Raw genomic sequence first — 20564 nt, 5'->3', positions numbered from 1 at the left:
AGGCTCATACGTGAACACACGACCAGTGTAACTGCACATCATGTGCAACCACAAGAAGGGGAAGTTATACCCCATGTGGGTATGATATGTCAAAAAACAGTCTACTGTCATGTTTAACTAAAAAGAACAACAAAAAAAAAGTTTCTCCATGCATCCTTGGGTGACCTCTAATCATGTGCTTAGCCTCTTTGCCTTTCCAAGCCTTTGACCTCGGAGATGAAGATAGTCTTTGTGCACACATGGATCAGGGAGCTGGGCTGCTCAAGGGAGTGACAGTTTTAGGACGTTTAGGGCATCCACATGGATATGGTGAAACCCTTCTGATTATATTGTTGCTATTTTCCACAGTAGCATCACTGTCATCAAGAGCATGATTGACCCACCTGGTGTCCTGGATCTCAGCAGAGGAGGAACACCATCCCCTGCTCTCCTGGTGTTTACCAACTTTGCCTCAGATCCTTCAGGAACTTGTCAGAATATCTCAAAACAAAATATTTTGGGGCTAAATGATCCCACCCTCACCCTGATAGATATCAGCCCTTGTCTTGGCGTGGAGAGGTCGATCACAGATGATGGAAAGGACCTCGGATGTGGAGGAAGACCTCCATTTGAGTTTGGATCTGCTGTTGAGGAGCAAATCCTTTAGCTCTAACCTCATGCTTTCTTGTCTGTAAAGCGGGGGAGCTAAAAGGCAGCTTAAGACAGCTCCTGAGCAGGTGAAGTCAGGGAACGTCCCTGAACCATACCGAGTGGCCGACACCCACCGTCTGGTACTTGGAAGGTGCTCAGTCATTCCTGGCTGCTCTGGCTGGCCGCTCCTTTGTATTCGTGAAAGGTCACAACAGGGCACCCTGGGCTGTGTCACAGACAGATGGGTGAGGCCTGTGCCCTGTGACTTTCGGCAGGAAATCCTGCAGGACAGATTCGGGCTGCTGCAGTGGGGACGAGGAAGAGCAAGAGCTAATGGCTTTGACCTTGTTCTCTGTGCCCCGGGTGCCAAGCCAATCAGAGCGAATCTCGGTAGGAGTAGGGCTGAGGGGAGGAGGTCAAGATCCCTCTTTCCATCCACAAAACATTGTGTGTGTGTGTGTGTGTGTGTGTGTGTGTGTCTGAGATTCAAGAGGCAGGAAGGGGAGCGAGAGACAGGGGGCTCCTGTACTCAGGGAGCTTACCTCTAGTTCAAGCCAGACAGGAAATGCGGATACCAGGCCCACCTGGGACAAGGCTTTTAAAGCACAATCCAGGGTCCCCTGAGCCCCCGGGACAGGGATGAACAAGATGGGAAACTGATTTTCCTAAATACCTGCTGCTGTTGGCTGGGAACTTCCCTGACCCCAGAGGTTGCTAAGTTTTTAAGACCGTAAAGCTCAGCCTATTTCCCTCTGGAAATATCACCTCAGAAGTGCCCCTATCGACGTTCCCGACTTGTACAAAGCACCATAAATATTTGATCGTCACTAACTTTCGAGGAGTTGAGAAAAAAAAAAAAACAACCCTCCATTGTCTTCTGTACCTCCAACTGGAAAATCAGGACGGAACACTTTGCAAACATGACACCTCGTCATCGCAAGTCTGCCACCCACTGAGTTGGTGTGTGTTTCTGGGGCTGGTGTTTGTCAGATGCAGCAAGATGTCTTCTGTCCTCTGAGCTTTTCCCTGGCAAGGCCAGGAAGTGAAGTGAAGCAAATTGCTTCCGCTGGAATCTGTGATGTGGATCCTTGTTGTTATCTTTCTGCACGTTCCTCTTTGTGAATTATGGCCTCAGGGTGACTGCAGAGTTCTTTATCCAAGAAGTGCTTTTCCATAAGCCAGCACAGTTAGGGACTGAGGTTTGTGTGCTTCCCAGAATGAGGTGGCCTTCGAAACCATCTCCCAGAGTTGAAGGATCCAGAGTTGAAGAGTCGACAGATTTGGATGAAGAGCACTGAGTGCTTGTGTGCCTATGAACCAGGGGCACAGTCCGCTCTACCTCCAGTTCTTGTGAACTGAGGTGACAAAGGCAAGGCTCTCGTGAATCTTGCATCCTCAATGCCTAGAATAGAGATTGGTATTTAGTTGGTGCCCAAGGAACGGTTCTTTCCGCCATCATTATCATCTTCATCACTGACACCACCATTTTCTCCATCCCCAAGCTTCACCACCATCTTCACTATCCCCAGAATCATCTTCACCTTCTTCCCCATCAACACCATAGTCATCAACATCCCCAGCATCAGCACCATCTTCATCACCACCACCACCACCACCATCATCTGCACCACCATCATCACCACCACCATCAACACCATCATCATCATCTACACTGTCATCACCGTCATCTTCATCCTGCCACCATCTTCATCTGAGTATGGATTCGGTAGCAGGAATTCTTCAGTAAGACCAGGCTAGGTTAAGACTGAGGTTCCTCCACTTGCTACTTGACTAGTTCCCATAGGTTGGAAGGTATTTTTCTGCTAGGTGAGCATCTCAGTTTTCTCATCTGTAAAGGGGACGGTGATGTCATCCTCGTAGGGTGTGTGAGGATTAAAGCGTCTGAATCACAGTAGTTGACCATCCCGTCCACTGCCCTCACCTCTTTGTGTTCTTCAGAGGCGGAACTTTGCTGGACTAGAAGGGACAAGTTTCACTCCCACAATGGGACATATGTGCTGAAGTATTTTTAGATGACAAAACCCATTCCTACAGATTCCCCGCCCCCAAGCTTCATAAGACGCTCCTCGGGAGGAATATCTCACACTGTGGGTAGTTTATGAATAAGGAAACTGGGGCACACGAGGGTTAGGTGACATGCCGGCGGCTCCACCCGTGTGCACTTGACTTCCTGGTGTTTGACTGGGATCCCGTGTGGCAGCCTTGGTAGAAGGTTGGAGGGTAGCAAACCCTGGAAATCGTAGCACAGGGGCTTTTCCTTTTCATTTATTTTACACTGAAATCCAGTTCACTTCCATGAAGATTTCGTGACAGATGTGAACTCTGACCACCCTGTGCCTCTCCCATGTGGTGCAGTTTATTTAAAGATGATCAGGGTGGGGCCCTACTTGGATTTTGGAACCTGGAGGCATCCCCTGCAGAATGCCTTTCCCTGGGGTTGTGTGTCAGAACGCTTCAGAGGGCCTTGGGCAGTGCTGACGGCAGGTCCCAGGTGGAGTCCTGGCGCCTGACTCTTAACAACGATCCCCCAGTTACTCCGGGGGTGAGGGCCCTGTCGTGTTGTATCTCCCAGGTTGTTTTTACTGAGACCCTCCTCTCTGTTTAGGTTGTTCTGATTCTTTCCAGTTGTTTTCTAGCCTTTCCACCATCTTTCTCCAGAACGCTGGTGGTTTCGTCCCCTGGTCCCCTCTTTCTCCCGGGTCAGCGGACAGGAGTTTGGCTCTGTAGTTACCAGCGAGGACAGGGGGTTCTTGGCTCTGGAGGATGGCCGCTCTCCACGTGTGCTGAGCTTCCGTCTGGCAAGGAAGGCCCAGGGCTCCCCAGACTGGGCAGTGCCCAGGGGGAGCCGGCAAATCCCATTGAGGAACCCCAGGGCACTGGCTTCACCCCCACCTGGTGCACCGGACAACTTCCAGGGTGGGACTGGAACCAGGAGTGTGAGGGTGCTGCATGTGCTGTTGACCCAGATTTTCTTTCTGACTTTAGGGAGCTGGAATTTAAGAAAAAATAAATTTCCCCAGGGGCTGTCTGAACTAGTACCTGTTCCCGGCGGCCTCTTCCAGCCCGACCTCCTCCTCCTCGGTGTGCTTTAATTACAAGTGTGATCACCTGAGCAGACCTAGCCAGCACCCCACCCCCACTGCAGTCCAGCATGATCCCTTTTCTCCTGGCACAGAGGCTCTGCCCTAAGCAGCTTCCGCCGGGAGGGCAGATGGGACCCTTGGAACCTTTCCCTCACTGAGCAAGAGGGACATGACCAAATAAAACTGAAATGGTCTTGACGTTTCCCTCTTGTTGTTGCAATTTTAACAATAAAGGAAGAACAATGTATTTGCAGCTTTAAATAAAGGGGCTGCTTGTAGGGATTCAGTGGGGATTATTATTACTATTATTATTTTTTGGTACAAGCTTTTATTTTTTCCTTTTGAGAGAAAAGGAAATAACATTGAGCTTGGAAAAAAAAACTAAAGTTGAAGAGAGTGAGAAAGCAGATGCCCATTCTTTTTCCTCAAAGCACGTATCGTCCCTGGGATTCTGCGGGCATTGGTGTGAGGCTTTATGATCTACCTCTCGCCACCTTCGACTCTAAAGCCTGGGGACAAAGATGGTCTGGGACATCACTTCCCATTTCACTGGATGTGAATTAACCAATCTGTTCCTTTGATGCTGACTTCAAGCCAGGCTCGGTGTGTGTTTTGTGGGTTGCAATTTGATTTTTAATTTGATCCTCCCAATAATGCTCTAAAGTCACCCGTCATTTTTTGCCATTAAATGGAAGCGAATTCTGGAGCCCAGAGTATTGCAATGACTTGTTTTATGTTCACACAGAGACCCTGCAAAGGAGCTGGGCTTCAAACTCTTCCAAGTAATCGGCAGGACCCTGTTTTAATTAACCAGGCAGCACTGCTACAAAATCATTCTCACCGATGTTCTCATGGGAGTTTTTTATTTACCTATGACCATCTCTTTCTCTCCTCGGGCTTTCTGTGTCTCTTGCCCTGCTACCCCCAAACATCCCTATCACCTCTTAAAAAAAAAAATAAAGATGGTAGCCAGCTTCCCAGTGGATTTTATAACTTTGCATACCATATATTTAGTTTAGTAATGAAAAATCCCAGCTCTAGGCGATGCGTAGAATAGCACTTCTAATGTTTTTTAAACAGCTATTAATGTAGTTGAGCACTGTGTGTGCGTGTGTGTGTGCGCGCGCGCGCGTATGGTGTGTTCCTTTCTTGTACATAATCATCTGCTCAGTGGTGCACTCTGAAACTGAGAGCAGCAGCCAGAGGAGGAGCGAGCCGTGATTGATGGGCCAGGCCTCCCTTGCAGAAGAGTCCCATCTGGGGCTGGTTTTGGGTGCAGTCAGATGTTGAGGGGGAGGTCAGCCAGGCGGCCTCGGCTCCCCGTCCTTCAACACCCCGATCATCCGCACGTTGCCCAGAGCACACACCCTCGCTCCTAATCGAGGGTTGATTTGGGCAGATGCTTTGTGGTGTGGGACCAGAACAGCTGCTAAGTTTATGGAAGAGACAGGATGCAGACGGGTGCAGCAGGTATTTTTTCTTTCCATTTAATTTTTCACTTGAAATTGTGATTCGAATGAAGCCAAGCCTTTCCCTTTCCCGGCGCTGTGCTCTCTGAGTTTGCGTGGTGCATCCAGCCTGGGCTAAGGACAGGAGTTTCTGTGAAGACTGTGTAGGGTGGGGGTGGGGGTGGAGGGGGCGTGGAGGGGGCTTTCGACTCCGTGCGGAGCTGGGCTGGTCACAGAACCTCCAGGTTCATGGTGTCATTTTGTATTTTCCTCCTTTGTTCCAGTGCCCCCGGGGCATGGTACCGTTGAGCTCATTCCAGTTCAGCACGGAGGCTTTCTCTGAATATGCAGGATTTCTTGCCAGAGAAGTAGATCAGACCAGGCTACTAAACTGAAGTAAAACAAACCGTCAGCAAGACTGAAGGCTGCAGGCAGCACGGGAGTGTGCCATTTCCTCCAGCAAGTCTGCGCCGGGGCTAGGGGGGGGCCGGGGGTCCCGTGGCGGCTGGAACCCCTGCCTGCCTTGGCGGTGTGGACAGGTGCAATCAGAGGCTTATTAGGTGTTAAACATTCCTGTGCATTTCTTCTCCCATAAGAATTGTCTTTAGTCCAGGAGGGTTTTTTTTTTTTTTTTTTTTTGGTGGGGGGAGTCAAGAAATAAACTAGGGATGTATAAATTCCAGAAGCCACAAAGGGCAGGAGTGCTCAAGAAGTTTGACTGTTCACACACACACACACACACACACACACACACACACACGCACACACGCACAGGAAAACACCTGATTGTCTTCCAGTCCACCTGGGCAGCTACACAGACAGGCTCCTTTCCCTGTCGGGGAAAGGCAGGCAGTTACAAGGGACGGAATGGGGCATTTCGTGCTCCGCCACGTAAAGGCTATTTCTCAGTTGAAATGTGGTTTGCATGAGATCTTGAGACGAAATATTCTGCAAAGTCTGAACGGCTGCCACCCTTTGTTCTCTTATTAGTTCTCCCAAAACTACTTTATTAAGCCACTCAGGGCAGTGCACGGAGGAGGGGGTCTGGGGACAGCAGCAGAAACAGCTCCATCTCCTGAGCCTACCTCAGGAAGGAAGTACAGGGGCAGGGGACGGAAGGACCGGGGACACCGGGGACACCATCAGAGGTGTGGCTGTCTGCATGTTCGCGTACACACGAGGATAAACAGTCAGATTACCGCATCTGCCTTAAAATAGCAATAATATTCTGGCTATTTCATGCTTCAGTAAAATATTTAAATTGAAAGGACTCTTTTTTTTTTCTTTTAGGAATCAGACTTGGTTGCATTTGAATAATCCTTTTGCTCTCAGTAACAGAGTGAAAACGACCCATTGGGGTGGCTGGGGTCATGATGGGGTTCCACACCCTCATGCTGGTTGTTGAGTTGCTCTAATGGACTGATAGGTCTGGTGTTTTGAGGACGAGGGACTCTCTTCTACATTGATCCCGACGTGGATCCCTGAGTCCAAGCTTGCACTCGGGGTTGCAGCAGGAACAGGGAGTCTTCAGGTACGAGGCCGGGGCCTCTCCCCACCCGCCCGCCTGCCCTTCCCCTCTTGTGTAGTTGGCAGCCTCCCGAGAAAGTCCTGGCACTCAGAATTGGATGGAAGGTGTGCAGAAGCTCTTCGCACACTTGCTGGGTGATGTGGGGGACACTCGTGAGGCAGAATCACCCTCCGCCAGCACACCCACGTGCACCCTGACTCTGCAAATATCCCAGCCTCTTCCACCGTTCCATTTATTTAGGGAAAGGTGGGGGTTTGGCATTGGGTTGGGAGAAAGCAGGCAGCTTCTGGGAATGAGGGAATGTCTAGCCGCCGGGCTCCCATCATTTGGCCGGTCACCGTCACCTACTGGAGTTGGCATGGGCTTTCCACGGGACCCATTAACCAGCCCAGTCTGAGCCGTGACCTGGAGTGGAAAAGATGCCCTTAGTGTTCATGTATTTTTCCAGAACATGCATCTCAGCCAAGCCGAGAATCTAGGAACATCACTTGGGAGGGAACAAAGACATCTTCGAAGTCATTTGAAGGTGGAAAGTAATTCCACAGGAAGTACAATGATCTTAATTAAATATTAGCTGTAATTAGCCTAAAGTGCAAATGTTGGGAATATTAATTAGGGTCTCTCTGGAACGGCTGTCGGTGTTAATAAGTAACGGCAGGGGGTCCCCCCAACATCTGCTGGGGAACTCCAGGTACAGGAGGAACCTCGAGCCTCATGTACCTGGATGCTAACTGGAGGCCCCTCTGGACGTGGTCCTAAGAGCTGGTGCCCTGGGTTGGCCAGAAGGGCGCGGTTTGCTCTGGAGCACAGAAGCCTGAGGCCAGGATGGACCTTCTCCAGCTGGCCTCTACTGGCCCTAACTCATCCTGGGACAGTTTGGAGAATCTGAAGCCAGGCCTCAGCTTGGAGACCTGGTGCAGAGGTTTCCCAAGTTGCTGTCCCACCACTTGCCGAGGATCACCTTCCTTACCTGGCCGAGAGATTTGCTGGCATCTTAGCATCAAATACCCCAGTGCCTGGCATCCCCACAACAGGGGGTGGAAGACAGATCTTGGGCCCCTGATGTGCGTGAGACGGAGGGGTTTGCATGTTGAAGAGGAGGACCAACCTCCCTGCTGGGTGATTCCCTTGCCCAATGAGAGAGCCCTGGGCACTGGGTGAAGATGGGCTTGGCTCAACGCCTGGTTTTCCTAGGAAGGACCTGTGGCGCTGACGTTGCACAGTTATTTCCCAAGACTGTGCTGGAGCACCTTTAACTGTAAAGTGAAGTGGGATTAGAGATGCAGACCTCGGCACTGGTAAGCCACGGGGTCCACAGAAGTCTTTGAGGCAGGGGCAGTCCTGTGTACTACTGCAGGGTGTCCAGCACCGTCCTTGATCTCACTCACTACATACCCGGAGCACTTCCTCCCCCAGTGGTGACCACAAAGAATGCCTCTAGTCACTGCCTCCTATCCCCTGGTAAGCTGGTTCAAGAGCTACTGATGTGAAGTAAGTGGCAGGGTGTCTGGCATGCACCAGGCCTGAGGTAAAGGACACTGTCATCCAGCTTGTCTAGTGAGCCCCAGACAGGAGGTGGGGCTGCCTTTCAGACGGAGCACAGAAGCCTGAGGCCAAGATGGACCTTCTCCGTAGGAGCCCACTTGTGCTGCGTTGGCAGCCTCTGGGTGTGCGTGAGAGAGAGAGACCACTCGCGTGCAGGTGTGTATGCACATGTGTGCACACATGCATGTGTGGTTACAGGAAGGTGATGGTGACATCTGGTGATGGAAAGCAAATTTCAGAAATGATTCTGACCCCTCCTTTTGTTCCCTCCTCCACACCACCCTTCTCCAAGGCCAGCTGACATCATCACCTGCCCTTGGTTCAGGTAGAGTACAAGTACCCCCTCCTGCCTCTTGCTCCTGTGGGCTGGCTTCTTACTTTGTACTGTTTTTGCAATGATGGGCTCCTAGCAGTGCCCCATGTCTGACGGCATTCTGACATGGCCATTAGGAGCTGTTTATGCACAGGCCCCGATGCACAGTCTCTGTGGGATGTGTAGTTTCCGTCGCAATTATTAAACATTGCCATCGTAGCACAAAAGTGGCCAGAGTCAGTAGGGAAAGAGATGAGCAGGGCTGTGTCCTGATAAAACTTCATTGACAAAACCACGAGGTGGACTAGATGGGGCCCCCGAGTCCTTTGCTGAGTCCTCTCTGCTCCTCCCGCCCTGCCTCCTGCCGTGCATGAGGCTTCAAGCCCACATTCACCGAGCAGACCATGGGAAATGGGACCACAGCTCTGCTCTGCTGCGGGAGCTTAGAGACAGCAGAGTGGACGTGGTCCAGCCACCTGTGCTCAGGGAGCTCACAGGCACCGGAAGAGGCAGCAGTGGTTCTGGGGTCACGTGAGACGTGGCCACACGTGTGATGGAGCATGGAGCTGGGCTAGGTGTCAAGGCAGGCTCGCTGGAGGAGGGAGCTCTGGTCCCAGAAGAACCTTTGCCCTGCAGGTGCTAAGGGACAGCTCCAGCTTCCTGAGGCTTCTCTGCAGGGTTGTCTTCCTAGTGGGGGTCTTTTCTCTGGAGAAGCAGGGAGCCCCCTGGCCTCTGTGGGCCTGCAGCCTGTGTCCTGGCTTAGGTATCATTTGTGCTCTGCTAGGTGGTCACACCTGGAGCTTCCCCAAGTCTGCCTTTCCATTCAGAGATGGAGCAGGTGGAAGATGGCAGAAGTCGAGACGCACCTGGATGGAAGCTGACTGTAACAGGGTGAATTCCCTCTGGAAGCTTCCCAAGGTGGGGACATTTGGGGGGCTTCCAGTCGGGCGTGGAGAAGTGACATTGTCGTGAGATTTCCACATACAGGAACACGTTCCTTGACTAGCCCAGGGAAAGAAGAAGACTCTAGTTATGAAACAGCCAAGGATTTCTTTTTTTCTCTCTCTCTCTTTTGGAGTCAAGACCCTTTGAGTTGTAACAGAAAAACTGGCTTAGAGAAAATAAGGCAAAGGGTACAACATTTCAGTTATGCAAGATGCACAAGTTCTGCAGTGCTCATACACAGCGTGGGGATGAGCGTTCCAAGTGCTGTGTTTTTTAATACTTGAAATGTGCTAAGAGGGTACGACTTAAATTAAATCTTCTCACCACGCACACACACACACAGGCAAATGGTAACTGTGTGGAGGTGATAGCTAAGTTAACTGACTGGAACGTGGTGATCTTTTCACAGCGTATGTATATATGTGTATAAATATATATTACATATATCTCAAAACAACAAGTTATATATCTTAAATATGTACCATTTTTATGTTAATGATATCTCAATAAAGCTGTTGGAAAATAGTACATTTCCTCATGTAACTGAAACAAACAAGGGTGTTACTAATGCAGGTACGGCTAGATGCTAGACTTCGAATGATGTTTCAAGAACTCCGTTGATCCTCTTGTTCCCACCTGCCTGTGTGTGTGGTCCCACCTGCCTGTATGCAGGTCCTTTTCAAGTGTCAGTTCTTGGCAGCTGCAGACTTGGGTATGTTTACAGCCGCCAATCACAGTGACAATAAAACTTCTTTCCAGAGTCTGCAGCAGAATGCAGAGTGAACTGGGCTGACCTCAGTAGTGAGGTCCCTAAATAGATGGGTGTGAACTGAAATCCCCATGCCCGTGGCTACATAACCTTCTGATCTGGCCAGCCTGCTGTCACACGGCTGTGCCTACCTGGCAACAGGGCTGGCTGTGCCTACCTGGCAACAGGGCTGAGTGGGAATGTTCCCCAAACAGAAACTGGGCTGTTTCTAAAGAACCCCAGGACAGGGACAATAGGCGTGCTCTGAGTTTTCCCAGGAGAGACGGGGTCCTGTGGGCACCCAGCAGCCCAGCCTCAGCCCAGGCAGACCCTCTACTGCCGCAGATGCCACAGAAAGTGTTGGATGAGACACATGCACGCTTGCACTTCCAGTGGCACAGACATTTGGAAAAACGAGTCTGGAGGAGGAAGGAGCCTGGCGGGAATGTTCTCACTTGTAAAAGGTTTTAAACTTCTCCCAAGCTCAGTTCTCTTCCAAGTGTCAGCTTTAACATTCTAATTAAGGGTCCTCTCTCAACAAATCTGTGTGTTCTTCTGGGAGCACCCTCCCCCAGCACTGCATATCTGCTGTGCTCCAGCTACTTCAGTGGAATGTGCTCTAGAATGTTCCTGGAGGGTACTGAGGCCATGTGCCCTCCTATCATTACGGGAGGCGAGAGGGCGAAAGCCACAGCTAATTGACCACAGACAATAGGAGAGGCCGCTATTCGGTGTGCTTAATTGCTAAGCTTTTTATATTTTTTTCTTTCTTTCTGACTGTGCAATCACATCTCTTGAGACCATGGAAAATTTGGACCTCTAGGTTATGATTTCTTATGCCTTCAGTGTGAGTGTATGTGTGTGTGTGTGTGTGTGTGTGTGTGTGTGTGTGAAGGGTGGTAGAGTTAGGGGTGGAGGCGGAGGGAGAAAGATGTTTCCTGAAATGGAAACATTTGAATTCAGGCTTTTTTTTTTTTAATTCTTTTGACTTGACTGTAATTATCATACTGCATGTTTAGGCTATAACTGAAGGGCAAATTGTTATATAATATTCTGTGCTTATAAAAAATAAGACCAGGGTTGGGGGAAAGGCATTGATTGACTAATGGGGCTAAGAAGAGTTAAGTCCAACATTTTGCAGAAAAGCTTTGATATCACAGGGGACATCTTTGCCTAAATTAGGACCTGAATTCTCCACACACATCACACACACACACACACACACACACACACACACACACACCAGGCACACACTGGGACCATTAAGAGGACCCTCCCCCATCCCATGATGTGAGCCAAGTCACATAAAACTTTGATTAAATTCAAATGCTTAGATGAATTGTCTCTCCTCTCAAGAACACACTCGTTCAATTTAATCTCTCTTGGCACTTTAAGTATCAAATCAAGGCTGCGCTGTCACTGTAGACAACTACATGCTCACGACTTCCAAAACGAGGATCTGCACAGGAAAAAAAAAAAAAAAAAGCCCCAATCCAGTAGGACACAGACCTGCTGCAGTCTGCAGTCTCAGGCTGGATGACAGGGGGAAGGGTGCTTGAGGGTCTGCGCCTCTATTTCTGCATCTGTGAAATGGGGATTCTGGGGGTTGCAGTCTCGGACGCGCATGAGCGGTGCCTGCGGTGGGGGCGCTGGGGCCGCAGGGAGCTGGAGGCCTGGGGCGGAGGGTCAAGGTCCTCTTCGGAGCCCACTCACGCTCTCTCTCCCTCTCTCCCCCTTTTTGATTTTGCAGGGTAATCAGGAAGCAGCAGCTGCCCCTGACACGATGGCCCAGCCTTACGCTTCGGCCCAGTTTGCTCCTCCGCAGAACGGCATCCCCGCGGAATACACGGCCCCCCACCCCCACCCCGCGCCAGAGTACACGGGCCAGACCACCGTCCCCGAGCACACGTTAAACCTGTACCCTCCCGCCCAGTCGCACTCGGAGCAGAGCGCCGCGGACACCAGCGCGCAGACCGTGTCCGGCACCGCCACAGTAAGTGGGCTCCACGCTGGGGCGGGGGGCGCTGCACCCGGCGCGTGCCAGGCCGTGCCAGCCGCAGCCCAGGTGCACCCGGCCAGCCAGGGGTGCAGGCCAGCCAAGTGGCGCCGAGTGGCCTTGCGGTACCAACGCCCCGAAGTTCGCCTGGGCCGGGCGCATCCTTTCCTGTTATTTGTTTAAATCGACACATTTTGCATTACGCACACTGGTTTGTAAAAGAAACATCCATCTCTTTTGTTCTGCACTTTTGCCTTTTCCAAAATATCATCCCCATGGAATAGACTGAAAATGGTTCGACAGAGAGATGATCCATCCACCATACATTTCCCGGATTTTAAAATGGTGTGCCCTACAGTGACTGAGTTGCCCACCCTTCTCCGAAATCTGCTTTTGGAATGTTTCCATCACTCTGGAAACAAATCTGGTGCGGGTTCCCACCATAGCCTTCTGAGACTTAGCGGAATGCACCAGAGTGTGGCCCACGTTGTGGGTGTGCCCGGCTTCAGGACTCCTGTAGCTGGGACACAGGAAAGGCAGAGGTGGGGACTGGACCAGGGCAGGGCCAGAGGGTCTTGGCTCCCGAGAAGTGTGGAATTTTAATATTGGTGGTTGCATGATTGATTTCCCAAAAAGAGTAGACGTGATGGTCCATAGAAGGATTAAATGGGTCACAAACATGGAAAGGACACCCTTTATGACCACCCTACAGGAAAACCAGTGTTAACAGGCCAGCCGTCCAACACAGCTCTCAATAGGCGTTTTCCTATCAGAATCAGTGTGCGTTTGTTCCTGAACCACCTGCAAGGACCATGCATCCCTCCAAACCTGGGGAGGAAGCCTCGCCCTGCAGGCTTCTCTAGAAGCTGGCACACCACGCATCCAGTCCAGGGCACTGGCAGCACAAGGCCCTTCTCCCCACCCCCTCTGCCTCTGGGAAACCAGAGCGTGGGAAGAAGTTTGTGGGCTGGGAGCACCCGTAGGTTTCTTGGAGTAGAAGATACCTAGGGCGAACTTTGGTGCTTAGCATTTTGTTCATTGGGTCCTACTTTTGGAGAAACGCAAAATAGTGTATGTTCTGCAACTTGCTGTTGCCTGCTCCCCTTTCTTGGTTGTGATAAATACATGTGATATGCAATTTACCATTTTACTGTACACAGATCAGTGGCGTTTAGTACATTCACAGTAGAGCATGGCCGTCACCACCATCTAGTTCAAGAACATTTTCAACTCCCCAAAAGGAAACCTCACACCCATTTAGTAGACACACCCAGTCCTCCGTCCCTGCAGCCTATGACAGCCACCTCTGCTGCCTATCTGTATATATTGCCTTTTCTGAACAGTTCAAAGACATTGGAGTCCGCAGTGTCTGCCCTTTTCTGTCTGGCTTCTTCCACTTAACATGGTGTCACCAACGTTCGTTCATATCGATACTCCATGGTGTGGAAGGACCTCATTTTGGTTACATGTCCATCTATTGGTGGACATTTGGGTTGTTTCCACCTTGGGCTCTGGGGAACTGAGCTGCAGTTATGTTTTTGTGTTTAGTGGCCATACCTGAGGGTTGGGTTCATTAAGTGGGTTTGTTGGTTTAGCAGGTGTTTCTTGTGTGGACAGCTGGGTGGTGGTGATGGGGTCATTGTTTATTGTGTTAGTTATTTTATGATAATAAATGGTAGCGGTGCCTGGGAAGGTTGTTTTTTTGAATAAAAAGAAGGTCCAGTTAGACATTATTTATTAAGCGAATTACTGTGAAATACTGATTCATGAATCCATTCTCTCATTCATGAACATTGATTGAGCACATAGTAGGGCCACGACCTCACATTTAGGTGCTGTGGTTGAACCACCTAGACATGCCCCTTCCCTCCTGTAACTTAGTCCGAGGCAGAGAGTGAGCGCATGCCAAAGAGCTCTACGACCTGGTAGCTCTAGCTCCACAAACCACGCTGCACACGCTTACAGAAAAGAGGGTACCGCGGGAAGGTAGAAAAGGACGGAACTTCCAGCCTCGGGAACTGTGGGAACATTTCTGCAAGGAGATGGTATTTATGACAAGAAGACAAAACTCTCCAGGCAGAAAGAATACCAAGCCAGAGGTCCTGAAGTTGCAAAGAGCTTGGTTCAGAGAACTGCATGACGCCGGTGTGTACAGGCTGAGGCAGGAAGGTCTGGGATGCAGGGGAGTAAGGCATAGTCAGAGATGTGACGCACAGTTGGCAGGGAGTGATGCATCCACCAGGCCAAGGGGCCAATAGCAGTTGGAATTCCATGTTGGGAGCAATGGAAAGCCAATGGAAAGAGCTTAAACCAGAGAGTTCTAAAATGTGACCTAAAGTAAGGATCCTAGCTTAATGGAAATCTTCATCCAACCACCAAGTTGAGATGCCCACCCTCCTTTCCCCGCCCAAAGAGCACTTTACCGTTCAACACCATTGAATTTCAAAACCATGTTGGTGGTCCATAGTGGTGCAGACACTGTAGCAAGAGCTCAGATAAGCCCCCTGCCCTTGAGATGCGTGTCTCCCTGGAGAACGGAGGAGATGTGTTCTGTTAGACATCACCCTGGGCTGGGTCCTAGAGCGTCTGTTTCCAGGGTGTCGGTGCATTATCGTGGTAGGAGAAGCTCCTTCTGAGGGATCTGCCTCAGAATCCTGGCTGGAGGAGCATCTCCTCGTCTTACCATCACAAGTAACAGGAAACTCGGCAGGAAATGTACTGGGTCACAGAGCAGAAGGTCCGGGAGGAGGGCTGACTGTGGACTCAGCTTGGCTCTTGGCAAACATGCGTCCAGTCTCAGCAGGACCGTGTCTGGCTCTACTTCCTTGTGCTCCCTTCCTTCCGGTGCTCGGCCTCTCCAAGGTCAGGCTCCTGTCACCTTCAACAGCACAGTGAGAGGCTCTTGGCTTTGTCCCCCGTAACCCCTGGGACTCACTGCCTTCTGGAGTGTTGTGTTTGCCCAGTGGTGGAGGCTGAAATTGGCTGTATCAGCTCTGGGGCCACCAAGCTGCATACCAGATGCATGGCAGAAGGGGCTCTGCACCAGAGCCCCTGGCCAGGTGCCCGTAGAATATAGTTCCCTGGAGGTGCTGAGTGCACAGGGCTGGTCAGACATAAAGGGGTGTAGGGGGTCATGTGCATGGAAGGGTTTTGATTGCTAGTTTCCTCAAGAGTAAGGAATGAAAAGAAGGACAAGGATATGATATTGGAGAACTCATTGGCAATGGCGTTTGAAGGACACCTAAACGGGTGGTCAGATTGGGAACTAAACCAGGGGAGGGTCGAGCCACGGAAGCCTGGAGGGCGTGACCTGAGGGGACGTCATTGAAACTGGAGGTGCAAACATCACTGAGGACAGAGCACAGCTGTGCTAGGGCAGTGGGGAGGACACAGGGGTCCAGGAGTCGAGGAGTGACTTCGAGTGGGTGAGTCCTGTCTGTCACATACCTTTGGAGTGATGAGGAAAAGGAAGATGGTAGCCAAGAATCAGAGAAAGCAATATGTCGGAGAGTCGCCTTAGCTTCACTAATTTATGCTAAGGAGGAGATCCTTGTAGAGGGGACTCAAGGGGACAGGAAGCAGAAACTAGGGAATAATATTGCAGGAGACAAAGTGACAAAATGTGGTCAAGAGAATCAGAAAGAATAGGACCAAGGATATTCAGATAGAGTTGACAGTCCAGGAGAGAAGAAGCAATTTCTGCAGCCTTAGTAACCTATCCCTGATGTACTAAGAACTGTATGTTTTTGAAGTGTGCAGTTTGGTAAGTCTTTACACAGGTAGGTGTGTGTGGAACTAGTACTGCTCTCAAGAAAATGGCAGTGTCTGTCCATCACCACCCAAGCTTTCTGTTGCCTATTTGTTATCCTCTCCTTGTTCCCTGATGATCAACTGATTGGTTCTTTCCCTATAGCTTAGGTTACAGTCTCTAGAATTTTGTATCCATAAAATCCAGACTGGATGTCTCTTTTCTTTTCCTCGGCATGGTTAGTTTTAGGTCACTCTGTATTGTGGTATGCCTCAGTAGCTCAGTCCTTTTCTTTGCTGAGTACTATTTCACTGCATGGACATGCCACAGTTTGTTCTTCTGTTTACCTGTACATGGGTACTTTGGGCTGTTTTTCTTTTTTCAAGGGGATCACTAAAAATAAAGCTCCTGTGAACATTTGGAAGCACTTCAATTTTGAAAGAGAAAAGGGGCAAAAATAAACATGTTGAGCTACAGAGAAAGAGATAACTTGAGGCATTACTGACCTCCATTTCCTTACCCACGAAGGAGGGTCATCTAGGAACAGAGAGGAGAGAAGGTATTTGGAAACAAGGAGTGCTCTTGAATTTGGGCAAACATGCTAGGAGTCTTCTGACAGTTCCTAGAGGTGCCATTCAGTTAGAATGGCGGTGAGCGCCTGAGTCTGGAGAAGGAGCGTGTGTGGCGGCTGGTTATTAGCCAGGTGCCGTCTCATTGTTAGGAACTGGTCATCTTCAGCAGCCTCTGAGTGATGCCCACTATTGAGGGGATTGTGAAAACACACTCTTAACTCGTATCAGGGAAGGGCGGGACTCACAGAGGGGCCATCTTGTTTTCTGCTACAAATGATTACATACGACACTTACCACTGTCTGGTCCAAAAGGAATAAGATGCTTTTGCTCTCCTTGACCCACTTGACTCGGACTTTCCTCGTCTGAATCTGTCTATGGCCAGTTTACGTCAGATCCTCTCCACCACCCTGGACATTTACTGGCTTTACTTTCTCTTTGCTCCAAGCTCTGCAATTCTTGTGCAAGGAAATTCACTTAGAAGTGGATTGAATGGTGATTCTCCAGATTCTGGATGCACACCCAGGACCCTGTATTGGCGTAGATCATTGCTGGGGAGCTGGAGGTGTGGCTCCGTAGGAGGTGCTTGCCAAGCATGCTCGAGGCCCTGGGTCCCATTCCAGTCCCATTCCAGCCAGACTTAGCTGTTGGGAGAACAGCTAGGTCACTCCATGAGACAGGGTTGTTCCTGGGATAACTGTCCTTTGACATAGGCACCCACAGTGTTAAATGTCCTTCTCAGGACTTCCTAGAGTCTATCTTTTCTTGGAGAAACTAAGTGGTTCTGGGAAAGGGAAAGCATGCAGCCACGTGGTGGGCTCCAGGAACATCTCACACATGCCCAGGATTAGCACAAAGAACAGGCTCTTGAGGGCAAGCAGGATGCTCCAGAGCACCCGGCCGAGCTGAGTGAAGTGCAGCCGGCAAAGACTTAGCCAGTCGGTCACCCCTCCCGCTCCCCAGGGGCCGAGACGCATCCCTGCAGGACACCTTTCTGCTGAGATTCTGTTTAACGTAGGCCTCCAAACATCTCACGGATCACTGTGCTGACTGAGGAGATGCGTCGCCCCTGGATCCCGCTCCTGACAAGGTATTTTACTCTTGACATATTATAATTAGAGATTTGCAAGTGGAGAATTCTCCATGTATCTCCAATAGCAACTTGACTTCTATTTTTAACACATCTGCAGCCTGTTTAAGTCTCCCACTCACATCAAACCCCGGTGGGAGAAAGAACGTGGGTCTGAGAGCTCGGGCCCTGAGCTCTGGGCGCTGCTGACAGGGAAGAGGGCTGAACGAGGGGTGTCCTTAGTTCCTCAAGTAGTTGAGGCATTGGTTGGTGATGGGGGTCTCTCCTTAACCCTTGAGATCATTGGTTCTGACTCGGAAGCTAGTCTGAGAGCAGAGACATGGGGAAAAATCACTTGCTCAAAAGGTTTGGTTTTTTTTGTTGTTGTTAATTAGCTATTCTTTTAAAAAGTCTTATTAGTGCGTTATGCATAATAGTGAGGTTTGTTGTTACATATTCACACAGGCCCACGACATATTTTGATCATTATGAAAATAACTCAAAGTTGTGGTTAAAAAAAAAAGTCAAACATGAAAAAAGGCTACAAAATGAAAGTTAATATTCCCCAGCACCCAGGCCCCTGGTCCTTAGGTCTCCCTGCCACGAATGCCAGCTACAAGTCTCTCTCTCTTTTCTTGACCTTTATTTTTATTTATTTATGGGGTGCTGAGGATCAAACCCAGTGCCCCATGCATGCAAGGCGAGCGCTCTGCCCCTGAGCCACAACCCCAGCCCCTAGGAGTGTTCTTTGTTCCCTTCTAGAAGTGCTGTGTGCCAACGCAGCGGGTGCCTGCTTGTCCCTCGAGCTCTCTCTCTCTCTCTCTCTCTATCCCTGTCGCCTGTCTCTAGTTCAGTCTTTGTATCTTCTCTTTTCTCGATGTCTCCATTCTCAAAATAACAATTGAGATCTACTAAGCACCTGCTTTCCCTTTGCACTGGGAGCTCTCTCTCTGTCACATTTTGAATCCAACTCATTCTATTCCACATTTGTGTGCATCTTTACAGACAAAGTAGCCCACGGATGGAGTTTGGATTTCGGGGAGATTTATCTTATCTTGTCCTAATTCCCAATCATGCCAGACACAAGAGCCAGCACAGATATTTGTCCGTCTCTTTGTTTTGCTGTGTGTGAATGGTTCAGAGGTACTGGTCAGTTCCCCTACAGAGCTTGCTTCTGTTTGAAACCCCTTGGACCGTACCTGAGAAGGCTTGTTGGCCACACCTTTGCCCGACCTGGTCCACCTGCGACCAGCTCACCGCTCTTCTGATGATGTGAGCCTGACTATGGTTACTTCTCTCTTGGACAAAAGAAAGTACCTGAGAGTCACCTGGTGTCAGGGAAAGGAAGAGAGTAAGGTGGATTGACTGAAGTTGAAAAGGCCACAGACCAAGGTGGGCATGGTGGTGCCACACACCTGTAATCCCAGTGACCTGGGAGGCCGAGGCAGGAGGATTAAGAGTTCGAAGCCAGCCTCAGCAACTTAGTGAGGCCCTAAGCAACTCAGTGAGACCCTGTCTCTAAGTAAGACATAAAAAAAGGGCTGGGGATATGGCTCAGTGGTTGAGTGCCCCAAAGTTCAATCTCTGGTAACAAAAAAGAAAAACAGGCCACAGACCAAGCGGGCACCCTCTCAGTCCTCATTTCTCTGGCTCTCACACTTTTAAACGGTGTTGGTACCCCCATTTCGCATTGGGGAAAAGAGGCCAAGGATGCTGTGAGTTTGGGAGCCGCATGGTTGGGCTCCTCATGCAGGTCAGCCCAATGACAAAGCCCAGACATCATCTGTACTTGTCCCCAAGGAGGTCTCTTGGCCAGTGCTTAGAAGACCACTGTCAAAGGCCAAGGCAGGAGAGCCCCGATTGTCCCCAGCCTGGCTCCTCCACCCTGTCCTCTAACTCAGAAACCTGGCTTCCTGCTGGGTACAGAGGGACATACCTGTAATCCCAGTGACTGGGAGGCTGAGGCAGGAGGATCGCAAGTCTGAGGCCAGCCTCAGCAACTCAGCAAGGCCCTGAGCAACTTAGCGAGAACCCGTCTCAAAATAAAAAGGGTTGGTTGGAGAGGTGGCTCAGTGGTAAGGCGCTCCTGGGTTCAGTCCATGGTACCAAAAATAAGCGAATAACCTGGCTTCTGGATTTGTCCAGTTTTGTCCCTCTTCCCCCCCGGGTTTTGGGAAGAAGGCTCTCGGGCTGGTCTTATTCTCATCCTCCTCTTCTCCAAACCGCCTTGCTCTTTCTTCTTAAGCAGCCATCAGATGACACATCATAACACACCAGAGAGAACGTTTCCTTTCTGGAAGATTTTAGCCCTATATACTTTATTCAAAGTTTGGCAAAAATCATTGAAGGATGGAATGTCTAAAAATAGGGTAAGGAGATCTATAGAAATGGAAAGCGGAGAATAATCGCCTCGAAAAATAATGTTTTGCGCCGAGTGTCAATTTGTGCACTTCTGTGCACCACCTCAGCCTGGGCTGGCCTCCCTCCACCAAAGGAACAGGGGCATCGAGGGCTCCCAACCCCATGACAGGGGGAGGACCTGAGGCAGGCACCTTGGGAAGGTCCCTGGAGTCAGGGAGAGGCTACACAGCAGTCCCAGGCACGTCACACTCAGGACCCAAACTCCTGAGGGCCCGGTGCCCAGCAGCCTCCCCCAGGCAGGCCAGCGACACCCTGGGCTCCTCTGAGCCGCGGGCTGCTGCAGCTGGAGCTCTCTGCGCAGGGAGCACCAGTTCACCCCAGGGAGGGCCCCGGCAGGCCCAATAACGCAGCCTTGAAGTGTGATCTTGTCTGAGACCTGCGCCTTGAGCAAACTCCAATAACATGTTTCCATGGCTTCAAAATTGTCTTTTGGATGACAGTGTGGCTGAGCTGTCTTGTCAACACCGGTTCTGTTTTCCTAAGATTCGCATTTAATTTC

At 50.3% G+C, this 20564-nt stretch overlaps 1 protein-coding gene across 12 annotated transcripts in view; it reads left to right on the top strand.

Annotated features, from left to right (window-relative positions):
* The window catches only part of Rbfox1 (RNA binding fox-1 homolog 1), a 300651-nt gene that overhangs the window by 133031 nt on the left and 147056 nt on the right, over positions 1–20564 (top strand). For all 12 annotated transcript variants that reach the window (XM_026385686.2, XM_026385676.2, XM_026385682.2 and 9 more), the window contains exon 2: positions 12012–12254. In XM_026385686.2, coding sequence (XP_026241471.1) covers positions 12012–12254 — 243 coding nt within the window. The remainder of the gene's footprint in view (positions 1–12011; positions 12255–20564) is intronic.

Source organism: Urocitellus parryii, chromosome 9, assembly GCF_045843805.1.
Source record: "Urocitellus parryii isolate mUroPar1 chromosome 9, mUroPar1.hap1, whole genome shotgun sequence".
Taxonomy (NCBI): Eukaryota; Metazoa; Chordata; class Mammalia; order Rodentia; family Sciuridae; genus Urocitellus; species Urocitellus parryii.
Note: the sequence above shows the minus strand (reverse complement) of the source record. Positions and strands in the feature narration are given on the sequence as shown.